Source organism: Bufo gargarizans, chromosome 1 (genome assembly GCF_014858855.1).
Source record: "Bufo gargarizans isolate SCDJY-AF-19 chromosome 1, ASM1485885v1, whole genome shotgun sequence".
In the NCBI taxonomy this organism is placed as follows: domain Eukaryota; kingdom Metazoa; phylum Chordata; class Amphibia; order Anura; family Bufonidae; genus Bufo; species Bufo gargarizans.
Window position 1 is genome coordinate 464,434,433 of NC_058080.1, and position 13,340 is coordinate 464,447,772.

The 13,340-nt window shown below is 39.7% G+C and overlaps 1 protein-coding gene across 1 annotated transcript; it reads left to right on the forward strand.

Moving 5' to 3' along the window:
• Positions 1–226: 226 nt before the first annotated feature.
• Positions 227–8,674, forward strand: FITM1 (fat storage inducing transmembrane protein 1). Its single transcript, XM_044287369.1, has 3 exons — positions 227–1,254; positions 1,435–1,641; positions 7,580–8,674. Exons 1-3 carry the CDS (start codon positions 1,241–1,243, stop codon positions 8,196–8,198), a joined length of 840 nt encoding a protein of 279 aa, XP_044143304.1. The 5' UTR covers positions 227–1,240; the 3' UTR covers positions 8,199–8,674.
• Positions 8,675–13,340: the final 4,666 nt, after the last annotated feature.

Genomic DNA, 13,340 nt, shown 5'->3' on the forward strand with positions numbered 1-13,340 from the left:
TAAATATGTTGTCCCTAATAAAACTCTCTCTAATATACTTTATTAATAATTTTTTTTATTTTTACTACACTTTTCCCTAACTAAAGCGTTTATATAAAGGTAGGTTTAGTTACTCTTTAAATCTACTGCCTTGTACATAAGTCAAATGGAGCCTGTACGGCTGGACAAGAAGTCCCTATGGCTGTATAGGCCTACTGGTGCTCTCATGTAGTGCTCCGTATAAGGCATTTAGTGAAACAGACCATAGTTGTTTCTTGAGAAATTGGGAGGTACAATATGCACACATAGATTTCTTTGGATGCCACCTTACTGATCCGTACATTACAGATACATAATATATCTGTGCACATGGGACCTAAGTAGTGTGTCTTTTCTGAATCTGGAGGTTGGAGCTTCGGTGAGGCCTCTAAGGGTATGTACAGTCTGTGGGAACACCTGCAGCATGTGCATGGATTTCTGCAAAGGCAAGTCAAACGGTTGGGACAGTCACAGAAATGTGTACATTAAATGTGCTGCGTGTGAATATATAGTAACTCTTCTAAGGTATCTGAATGTATGAAAACTGGGTGTCAAAATATTGATATCCTGGAGGATTTCTGAAGATATAGTAGGTTGCATTCACACGGCCGTATGCAGTCTGTGTGATGGTTACATTTCCCGTACTGACTGCGGCTCATATGAGCCGAACTTAATGCATCGTTGTTGCAGGTCTGTTGGGGTTGAACTCACAGTATCATAGATCACTATCACACTTTACGTTCAGCTCACATGAGCCGCGCTCCGTCCGATAAATGTGGCAGTCACATGGACCGCATTTCATGGACCACACATGGCCAAGCGAAAGCAGCCTTCCGTGAATGATCCATTATTTATCACGGGATACATTTGTGATTGGTTTGAAAAAACTGAAAAGCAATTACTCCTAATGACAATTGCATAATTGTAACCAGAACTGTGTAACAGAATGAAATTCTCATCTAGGCCACGCATTTCCAAAGGGCATAAGAGGTACTTTCCATAAAATGTCCTCATACCTGCAAGCGGAGAGTGTTTCATGGTCCTACGCAGTGTGAAATGGACAGGGTCCCAGTGTCATGTGTATGTGGATTCGGCAGCTGACGGGGGGATGGGATCGGATTTGTCCTTCCTGGGGGAAGGGGGTGAAGGGCAGGATAACAGCTGTCGTGGAGAATTTTGTGTGCAGTTGGGGTCTGCTTGTGCGATTTGTGCCTAATGCTTCATGTCTCTTCTCTAGTAAGCTGTTATGATATTGTTTTGTACTTGTCTGTATCAGACATCATTGAGTTGTTCTCACATTTTGTTTTCTATGCTAGCGTCTTTCTTACAGTATTTCTACAGCTGTCTCTCTCTTTCTCTCATTGTATCCTTTTTTATCTGTCTTTTCTTCTGATTGACTGTTCCACTAACCTGCAGTGTGTATACTCATATGGCTGCCCTCATCAACTGTATGAGTGCCATAGTATGTCTCTGGTCAGAGATATGCGCCCGCATACTGGGTAGTGTTTGTATGAGACGAGGATACCACTTGTGGCTGGCAGCTGTGGTCAGTGTGACCCCCTTCCTTCAGGAACTAAGTAACCCCAGGAGCATTTTCTCCAACTCCAACAACTTCTTCAATGTGTGAGTATATGTTTTACACAGAATAGGTGTAACCGGGATAATAAACTAAGAAATGTGAACGCAAACACAGCTAGGAATAGCTCATTTCTATAGTATGTGTGCATGTATTTCTTATTGGTGAGCCCCATGACATGGTTTATTCTCTTTATTGTAATCTCACTTTACGTTCATTCATTACTTCATGGACCGTTTGTTTAATGGCATGCTTCTGAAATTGCACTGCAGTCGTTCCTGTTCTAATCGATAAAAGTATTGTATTGTATTAGGCAGAGGCGAATCAATGTAAATGTTAAAAAGTTCTGTTAAACTAGAAATTATCTACTGATCCTATGACACAGTTATCTGCTTCAACACGTCATAGTTATTTATACTACCAAATGGCTTACTGCATCTTCATGCCAAGCAGTCTCCTGCCTCCCAGCATGTCTCATAGAAACCCAGACTGTGACATTTAAGTAATCACTGCATGTAAACTAATTGTATATACCAGGGGTGCACAAACTGCGGCCCCCCCAACCATCTGGTGACTGACGTCTATGTCTTGTGGCTGCTCACATGCATTTTTCATGTATTCTCCCATTAGATGGGAATCCTGGAGATGTGACCACACATTTATAGTATATACTACATGTACAATACACCATAAATACAGTATTTCAGTTGGTAACACTCCTTTAACTTTTATTTTTCGGCCCTTGAGATTCCTGTCCAGTCTGACAATGTGGCCCCCAACCAGAAAAGGTTGTGTACTCCTGGTATATATATATGATGGCAGGCATACCTTCAACTAGAAATTGCACTTAAAATCCACAATAAAAAACTATAATATATATATATCCACATGATGACTGAATGTATCAGTCTAAGAACACCTATAAAATATCTCTAGATATCAACCTTTATGGTAACGGTATAAATCCATATGGTAACAATGTTCTCCAAATATCACTATGGAATAAATGATGTCAGTAATAAAATGTGTGTATATATATATATATATATATATATATATATATATATATATATATATACACACACACACACACACACATCTTGATGGGAAAATCAATGTTTCTCGGCCATGTGGATTTTAAGTGCAATTTCTAGGTGGAGGTGTGCCGACCATCGTATATACAATTAGTCACATTTTTGGCGGGGGTTTATTCAAGTGGCAGTGCACCCTCTGAAAATTCATTTGTATTTGGAGGGGTGAGCCTCTGCATGACAATATAAAATTATAAACTGTACCCACCAATGCTTTCATTTTCTAATTGCACTAGAAATTGCTACATTGTAAATGGTTGGAATGGACCACAGCTTCTAGGCAGTAGCTTTCGTAAACGGGTTATTCCATGATAATTCAGACATCATATAGTACATAATCTCTTTCTAACAAAGCTAGAACCTGTACTTCACCTAGATCTTCCTACTCTTTGCCCAATTGCTCTGCTTGGCTGGCCGCTCAAGGTGACTATCCTTCTCTCTTTGTAAATGTCATGGCAGAGTGGACAGAGAAGTAACAAAATGAACAAACAGCTGGTGGCTTTATACAGATGCATTTTATTGAATTAGTGGCTATACTAACATTTTAATCACATGCAATTGCAAAAATATTCAGATCATGGTGCTGCTTTGTAAAATGTTTTTCATGGGACAACCCTTTTACTGTGATCCAAACTATGTTATCTACTGCAAAGTGTTGCTAATGATCCTATGAGCAGATTTTAGGGATCCCTAATGTGAATATATTTATTTCTATACTGGGAAGTTCATAGAATTAGTATCTATGTATTCTCAAGCTATTTCCATGGTTTAGCAAACCTTTATTTATTTACTACTGATTTATTAAACACAGTTGTGTTTCACATCGTACCAAAGTTTTTCTAACTGTATATTTCAAAGATTTTCCACCGTGGTAAAAAGTATCTAATTGAGACTATCTCCATAAGGCTCAGGGGCAGACATACCATTGCTGTAGTCTGTGCAGCTGCACAGTGGCCCTATAGGCAAGGGGGGCCCGTTCCACAAGAAGTAAGAAGACTAAGGTTCCCTTGCCTGAAAATTACTGATGGATTCTGATCTCAGAGATGAGGGACAAAGAGCCACTGGGAATTTCTTTTCCCCACTCCTTCACCCTAGTACCACTAGCAAACCAGCTCGTAACAACAACAATATAGGTATTTGGAAATTACTGCATATTCATTCTAGGGTTGTTTCGGGTATCAAACTTTCGATACCCAGTCGATACTTTTGTCCCGGTATCGATACGATACCAGGATTTGCCTTTTATCGATACTAGGCTGTGCTACTGCACAGCCCAGTATCAGAGAACATGGATCGCGCTGCTCTCAGCACGGCCATGTTCTCTCAGCAGCCCAGGGAGAAGGAAGCAGTCTCTCCCTCCCCCTGTGCTGCTGCTGCCGCCACTGCCACCATTGAGAGCACGGAGGGGCTGTGGCCACTGCACCACCAATGATGACTAACGTTTAATACATTACAAATACATTGCCGCCACCCTGCCTCTGACAGGGTGCTGCTATCCGTGGCAATTAACCCCTCGGGTGCTGCACCTGAGGGGTTAACTGACGCTGATCACAGTGCCCTGTCAGAGGTCGGGTGCTGGGAATGCGTTTTTGCCGCCGGCTGTATTTGTATATTAAAAGTTAATTATCATTAGTGGTGCAGTGCGCCCCATCCCCAGTGTTAAAACCACTGGTGGCCACAGAGTCCCCTCACCTCCTCTCATTGGTGGCAGTTGTGATCGGAGCTCCAGCAGTGTAATCCTGGGGCTCTGATCGGTTACCATGGCAGTCAGGACACTACTGAAGCCCTGGCTGCCATGGTAATCTCCCTGCTGCTGTGTGTACTATGCACAGGGCAGCAAGAACAGTGTAAGATCCTATTCACCCTAATAGAGATCTATTAGGGTGAATAGGACAAGGGATTAAAAGATCCCAGGTTCTGGCTCCTAAGGGGGGAAATAGTTATTAAATAAACTGTAAAAAAAAATGTTTACAAAAAAAAATACACCAAAATAGTATAAATTGCCCCCTTTCCCAATTTTACATATAAAATATATAAACAATAAATAAATAAAATATTACATATCGCCACGTCTGAAAAGTTAAAAATATTAAAAAATCTCTCTTATGTGGTGAACACTGTAAAAGGAAAAAAAAGAAAGAAAAGAAAAACTGCGCGATTCACCATTTATTTTTATTTTTTTGTAACCTTGTCCTACCCAAAAGTAGCATAGGACTGTTCTGTTATGGACCGGACGTTTCCATAAAATGTGGAATGCACGCTGCTTTTTTTTTGGCTTTTTTTTTTTTTTCGCGTGGTATCGAGTATCGCAATGCTTTTTTATAGTATCGAAACCGAATCAAAATTTTGGTAACGAAACAACCCTAATCCATTCCCAGTTTGTCATTTGTTTTTTGCTTTGTTCTACTAACCATTCTCTGTGATTTTTTTTTTTCTATCTGCAATTTGGAGATAAATGTGTAATATACATGGGGTCATTTATTAGGACCGGCAATGTACGCCGGTCTTAATGTCCCTGCACTGGTGGCAGATGTGCCAAACTTATGTAGAGGCGCAGGCCTCTACGTAACTTTGGCACTTTTTTCCGCCGGCCGTGGGACATGGTTTAAACTACGCCATATACTGACCATTTTCCACGCCATGAGCTGGTGTAGAAAATGGTAAATGAGACAGGCCAGCCACCCCTCTTTTCCGTGCCCACACCAAGCCCTCTTTTTCCGCCACCTTGGAAAAGTTGCGTGAGCGGGGAAATGTCACAGATTCGGACGCCAAAAAGTGGTGTACTTCACATAATAAATGACCCCCACAGTGTGTTAAGAATGATCTTATTAAACTTCACAGGCATAAAATTGTACTAAAATGTCTGCTCCCCTGGTAATCCGTAGAAGTTATTTCTGTTCTGCTAAAATGTCACTAAACTTTGCTTTGACCTTATAGCTTATTATAAATATCCTCCTAGAAATGACATCCTTTCACTCTATACCTTCATGCTCTCCTCTCAGCTTCCATGCCTTAATTTAGAAACCTCCTTACATTTACAGGTTGAATGTTTGCTGCAGTCATATAGGATCTGTTCATACTTAAATCTGAAGTCAAGCTTCACTATAGTTCTATGAAAATGTGTAATTGGTAAAATGTATCAAGTTCTAATAAACTTCCATTATTCATTTTAAATATGTAGTGGGGGAATTTATTGAAGACACCTCTGTGTTAGGAATTTCCCTTTTTTCTTACATCATAGGAACATAAATATGGAAATCAAGCTGTGATGGATCCATCACATGACAGACACAACCGGAGCCAAATGGACTCCATTGACTTACAATGGGGTCCGTCAGGATCCACCACGATGTCTATGATTTTACTGGGAAAAATAGTGATGCAAAAATGACTGAATCTGTGATGGAGACTCCAACGCAGATGTGAGCAGAGCGTTATGGAGCCACATTATTATTATACTTCCTAATTGTTCCTAATGCATACATTATTTCTCTTTCTTTTAATAAAAAATTTATCATGAATGGGCCTCACCTTACTGAATATTCTTAACCATTCAACAAAGGTAAGGGAGGACATACTTCCTACTTCTGACGATATACCCTCTAGTCCCTTCATAGGGAGGCTATACTGGTGCCAGGTTAACTATAAGATGTTTATGCCTGCAATCCGCTACCATGTTAGGCTACTTTCACATCTGCGGAATGGATTCCGGCAGGCTAGCATGGCAGAGAACAGCTTTCCGGAATTCTCCAGATTGTGTCTGGCCATTCCCTGCCAGATCAGGTGGTCGGATCTCTGTTCTGCAGGTGTGAAAGTAGCCTTAAATGCACTCTATGGCCACACATACCAAGTGCAATGGCATACTGTATATTGCTTAGAAAATCCTCAAATACTGCCCCTTTTCAATCATTGTGTGCATCTATTTTTTAAACTTATGTCTGGTGTGTAGGAATAGTGTTCCTAAAGGCCTCTTCATATGGCACAACTTCAAATGATGAGGATCTAAGGGTCATTTACATCTGAACAATCTTCACTGACTGCAGGGAGTAAACGCTCTCTGCAAGGCAAGGCGCCTCATTTTACCCTAGCGAAATTTGGCTAGTGTGAACAGGACAAGTGGTTGTCCCATCTGGGCATATATGGCATATCGATAGGATGTGGCATAAATGACTGATAGGTGTAGGCCCCACCTTTGAGCTCTACTCCTTTCTCAAGAGCGAAGCTCCACCGTGAATAAAAAGAAAGGCTTGCATGCATGGACACCTCTGTATTCACTGCTATGGGACTTTAGAAAATAGCTGTACACACCCATTCATATTTTTGGAAGTCCCATAGCAGTGATTGGAGAAGACACCATACATGCAGGGCCCCATTCTTGACATAGAAACAGGTCCTAGAGATGGAACCTGCACCTGTCAAACATTTATGACATATCCTGTCAATATTCTATAAATGTCCGATGGGACAACCCCTTTAAATACCTTATTTACACAAGTGTATCTCAGGCCAATGTCACAGCTCACCATCCTGTTATATGTAATTACATCACATTATAGCATCCATTTACAGTATAAAGAATAAGGCCGGGTTCACATCACTGTTTAGCTTTCTGTTCTTCTGATCCGTCAGAAGAACAGAAAAATAGACAAAAAAATTTTAGAAAACTAAACGGTAGTGTGAACTCAGCATGAGATTAGATGCAGACCATATTCAATCATATAAATGTCAAATCAGTCAATATAATTACATAAAAAATAGCTTGATAAAGGGCATATTTTTATAAATACTTTTTTTTTTTACCTTATGTGTTTGTAAACTGTACATTTCCTAAACTGTTCATACAACCCCAAAGTTTCCCAAAAATCCTAAACGTTGACTCTGTCCTCTTTTACAGGAAGTTTGTTCATTGCTCCTGTGGTTGGACCTTTCTGCTACTTTCTGGATTTGTTCTTCTGGTGTCTTTAGTGCCCACCGGCCGTCCATTGCTCTCACTAAAACATCTATTAAGGTTAGGAGTAAGTACAGCGGTTTGCCAAGGTATTCCTTACCTATTCCGACTCTTGGAGGATCTAACTGGTTCCTGTCACCAACCTTTGCCACCTGGTACGCTGCTTCTCCATCGTCTGGAAACCAGACATAGTTGTCAAGCAGAAGGGCACCAATGGCATGGTTACCATGTCTCTCCACAGACCTTCTCATTGACATTGTGCAGTCTTTCTATGGCAGAAGAATTGGCTGTGTTTGCGCGCTACTTGCGAAGAGGCTATCCTGCTGGCACTTCTCTGAGATTAGTCTTTCTGTTGAATGCCAGTCTTCTGGTGTTGTACAACCTACTTTTGTTTTGCACTGCACTTTATGCCCCTAGCTATACCCAGACTGTGGTTGGAGCAGCCATTGGAACCCTGTGCTGGCACCTTACCTATCGCGGCTGGTTCCGTACACCCTATTCACCTGGACCTCCTGGTTTTGGTATGTTTCCCAGATTGGCCGGAGGAAGAAATAAACTAGGATGAAAAAATGTGACATTTTCACCTGGATTGGTATCCAAGCTGGCTGATTTCCAGCCAGGATTTTTTTTTATGTCAAATGAATGACCTTCTACTTATGTAAGGCATGTCTGGAGTCTACACGATGAGAAAGAAAAACTAATTCAAAATAATAAGACTATTATTAACCCAACCTGGAGCTCCAAATGGTAACAGAATGACCTTCAGGACAAAATCATTACATTACACCACATCAGGATAGTTAAGAAGATAACTGGAAAAAAAAATGGTTTCTCAATCAACAGAAACACTGAATAATAAATATAAACTGCAAAAAAACCTATGAAAATATGTGTAACATGAAGATATTGTTAATTTAAAGACATACTTAGTGCGAGTTCTAGATGTGGACTATTGTCAGGTATTCTGTACCAAAAAAAAATCTGTATTTTTACTGTCTAATACATGAGGGTGGATTTTCAAAACCCTGTTTCACATATATATATAAAAAAAAAAAGTGAAATTCAGGGCATGCTGCAGATTTTTCTTGCAGATCTCACGAAAATGGGTGCGGGTATCTGTAATTTTGTAATGAATTTCTTTTACCTTCATTGCTCCTTTCTGGACTATGGTCACATGACCATGTCCATGCAGCTCTTATTCTCTGTGATGTTATCTCCAAGGGCGTGTCAGTGATGGGGGAGTGTCTATGTAACTATCTGGATGGGAATAGTTATAAACTAGCTATGGTGTAAGGGGCAGTGATAGGGGAGTGTCTATGTAACTAGCTGGGTGGGAATAGTTATAAACTAGCTGGGTGTTAGGGGCAGTGATAGGGGAGTGTCTATGTAACTAGCTGGGTGGGAGGAGCTATAAACTAGCTGGGTGTAAGGGGCAGTGATAGGGGAGTGTCTATGTAACTAGCTGGGTGGGAGGAGCTATAAACTAGCTGGGTGTTAGGGGCAGTGATAGGGGAGTGTCTATGTAACTGAGTGGGAGGAGCTATAAACTAGCTGGGTGTTAGGGGAGTGTCTATGTAACTAGCTGGGTGGGAGGAGCTATAAACTAGCTGGGTGTTTGGGGTGGCGCCTGAGCTGTAGCAGAGAAAGAAATGCATCATGAGTTTGGTTGGATAAAATAACAGGAAGTGCTACAGGATGTAAACCAACCAGAGTGATCTGTTGACATGGTGAAAATGGGTCAAGAGAGTCGAAACTGAAAAAAAAAAAAAAAAACTATAGAGAAGATGTATATCAGGTAACCACTACAGAAGCATGTGATAAAAGACTAGTAATCTCGAAAAAACCCTTTAATAATTTCTAGGTTTTAAAGATATAGTAGAAGTACTATAAAATGCTATTATTATAATAATAAAATAATCGCCTTCACCAAAGATATATAAATAAATCAGGGAGCACCGCTGTAAATCAAGCAAATGCTGGAGTGCCAGCGGCTAAAGGGCGATCCTTCAAGCCCAAAAATACAAAAAAAAGAGAAATTCTGCGACACTTCCGTGAATGTGCATTTATTCACCCGGTATCATGCGACGTTTCATTCCTCTCCGTGGCACTATTCTCAAGCAGTGGTTACAAAGTAATGGTGCTCAATACACATATAAAATAGTGACCCCATCATTATGAGGCAATTAAAATGATTTATAAATAATGGTGATAAAAATGTCAAAAATAGTGTTGCATTAAAACAAGTGCTGACCATGAACAATTCATTGACACACACACCAATGTATTTTACATTCATACAAGTTATTATGTGCAAATAATGTGATAAAATATACAATTTAATATTAAGATAATTAAAAACACCTGTATAGAACCAATGCTTTAAGTATAAAATCACTTACAGCTGATGGGAAGGAAGGGAGAATATTAACTGCCCAGCGTGTGTAGGGAAACATGGCTGCCAGAGCGTCTGTGATTACAGACTGCGCATGTCAGAAATGTACTTGGAGAAAAACCAGGACCTGTGACGTCCTCCTTACAAATCATATGGTGCTCACATGATTGCAAGCAGCTTCAGAGACTATCAGGGAACCCACAGGTCCTGAAAGGTACAGCTTTTCAAGAAGACATAATCAAAGCTATACATCACATTTGAATCCACAGGTCCTGGAAGGTACAATTTTCCAAAGCCACATGAACAACGATATATAGATATTTAGACAGTAAATGAGTGTAGATAACAAACACCTGATATTCTAAACAGGGATAAGTTTAGCAATATACTGGAATCTAAATAACTGTATGTACAGTATATCTGGAACTACTGGCTACCGCAGACAACATAGAATCAAGTACTAAAATAAGTAAAGTGTCAATATCCTCAAAAATGAAAATGTGAATTCCAACCATTCTAATATGTATACCAAATGTATACAAATTAATATTATTAAACAGAACATAAACACTTAGGGAATGATCAAGTATATAAAAAATAAAATAAAAAAAGATGGTAGACTGCCATGTTCTCCCTCCCACTGAGAGGACTGAAACGCCGCTGAGTTTCATATATATATATATATATATATATACATATATATATATATATATATATATATATATATAGCCTTTAATATTTTTTTTTGTTTTTTTTTTTCACATTACACTCACAAACTTAAAATTCTTAAAAATCCTGTAAAGTGTGGCATGGATTAGTATTCAATACTTTGTATGTCTCTACCAGCTTTGCACATCTAGAGGCTGAAATTTTTGCCCATTCTTTGCAGAATAACTCAAGCTCAGATTGGATGGAGATCGTCTGTGAACAGCAATTTCTTAAGTCTTGCCAAAGATTCTCAATGGGATTTAGGTCTGGACTTTGACTAGGCCATTCTAACACCTAAATATATATTGATCTAAACCATTCCATTGTAACATTAGCTGTATGTTTAGGGTTGTTCTGTTTGAAGGTGAACCTCAGCTCCAGTCTCAAGTCTTTTGCCATTCTAACAGATTTTCCTCCAGGATTGCCCTGTATTTAGCTCCATCCATCTTCCCATCAACTCTGACCAGCTGCCCTGTCCCTGCTAAAGAAAACCATCCCAACCGCATGATGCTGCCACCACCATGTTTCATTGTGGGGATGGTGTATAGTGTAAATTTTTTTGCCACACATAGCGTTTTGCATTTAGGCCAAAAAGATGAGATGTTCAGAGGTTAGAATATTTTAAAAAAACCTAACCCTGCTTTACACTTTTCCACAATTTTATCCCTGACCTCTCTGGTGTGTTCCTTGGTTTTCATGATGCTGATTACTAATGTTCACTAAAAACCTCTGAGGCCTTCACAGAACAGCTGTAGTTATACTGAGAATATATGACACAAAGGTGGACTCTATTTTACTAATTAGGCGACTTCTGAAGGCAGTTTGTCACATTGGATTTTATTTAGGAGTATCAGAGTACAGGGGGCTGAATACAAATGCACACCACACTTGTATAATATTTTTACTTCATAAATCCTTGCTACTTTGTGTTGCTTTATGACATAAAATCCCAATTTAAGTTTTTAGGTGTAACGTTCAAGAAATATGAATACTTTTTCAAAAAGGCACTGTGTGTATATATATAATTTTTATTTTATTTAGATCAGTGGTAATGGTGATATCTGGCAGCTGCTATCTCTTTCCTACTCCACTGAATATTATCAGTGCCCGACAACATGTGTCACATGTATCCATTTAGAAAAGCTCAGTCATGTATGTTGGCTCAGTAACATTTTGCCCATTGCTAAGTGCTCGGTTTCTCACATGTCAAGCCACGGTTGGCCTAGTGGTACTCAATTAAGTCTCTAATGCTCTAGGATTATAATGCCCAGCACTTGATGGCCAAATGCAAAATTTGGGACTGCCGACCAACAATACAATGACCTGTTTCTGATGATTCAGTGATTTGCCCGTTTATGACCCAGTGACTTAGAATCCAGACCTGGTGGTCCACTATTCAGTGTTCCTCCTAATGATCATCTGATTAGGGTCCATTACTGGCAATACAATGGTTTTTGTTTCATCCAGGTTTTAGTGGCTATCTCTGATGCCGTCACTGAATTATATTTTGAAGGCTAAATATGAATGTGAATTTGGGGGCTTTTCTCACCATGAGAAAGTCATACAAAATGAATCTTTATATTTCAAAGTGACACAGTATACCCATGATTTGAAGCAGATGTCTGTGAAGATATATGCACTATACTACATATTTTCATATTGTTATCACATCTGTAATAAAAAATAAAAATAAACCTGGTTTGGTTGTACAATGTTATTTTCTACTTAAAAAGCACCCGACAGCAGGATTAACCCTATTAAAACAGGCTATCTAGTTGGTTTGCTCCTGCTGATTAAAATGATACCTGTCTTGTGAAAATTGGTTGCGGCATTCCAGAGACAGCAGATTGTACTGTGTAAACCGCCTCTGCTGCCAGCAAACAACAAGTCTGTATGGGGACGAGCGATAGCATTAGTGATCGCTCCTCCCTATACTGTGGAGGAGTCGCTGCATGCAAATGCAGTGGCCTCCTTCACTGATGAGCAGGTGCTTGCCGAGAAGGAATGCTTCCTTCCCAACAATCGCCTGCTGAATTGTCCCGTCGAAAGGGACCTTAAGTTGCAAATGTAATGGTCTCATTTAATGGTGTGAATGCTGCACAAAAGGTGCAGAAGTTGTCGGCATGTTGGAAATAAAGTGGTTCCAGATTTTTGGCGCAGACACATTTGTAAATCTGTGCCAGAATCTCTACATACAGATCCTGTACAGCAGTGCAATGAGGTCATGTGGCTTCATGCTAAGAAGCTGTGCAGCCTGTGTGCAGTGCCATAGGTTACGGTAATATTCACACCAGTGTATTGATCTCTATGCCCCGTCATGTCACATAGGAAGAATGAGGCTAATGGGATCTTAATAGGGGTGCACCGAAATGAAAATTCTGGTCCGAAACCGAAAATTCAGGATGCCCTTGACCGAAAACCGAAACCGAAACTGCCTTTTTGCCCAAATACTTTTAAAATACTTTTTTTAAGTAAAAAAAAAAAAAGGAAAGTGAATTAAAATATAAAGTTAAACAGATACATAGATATTATACACACAATGCCACCCAAAGTGGTTATTTTAAAAAAAATGTCACTCTCATTTCCCCCCCCTCCCTTGTCACTCTT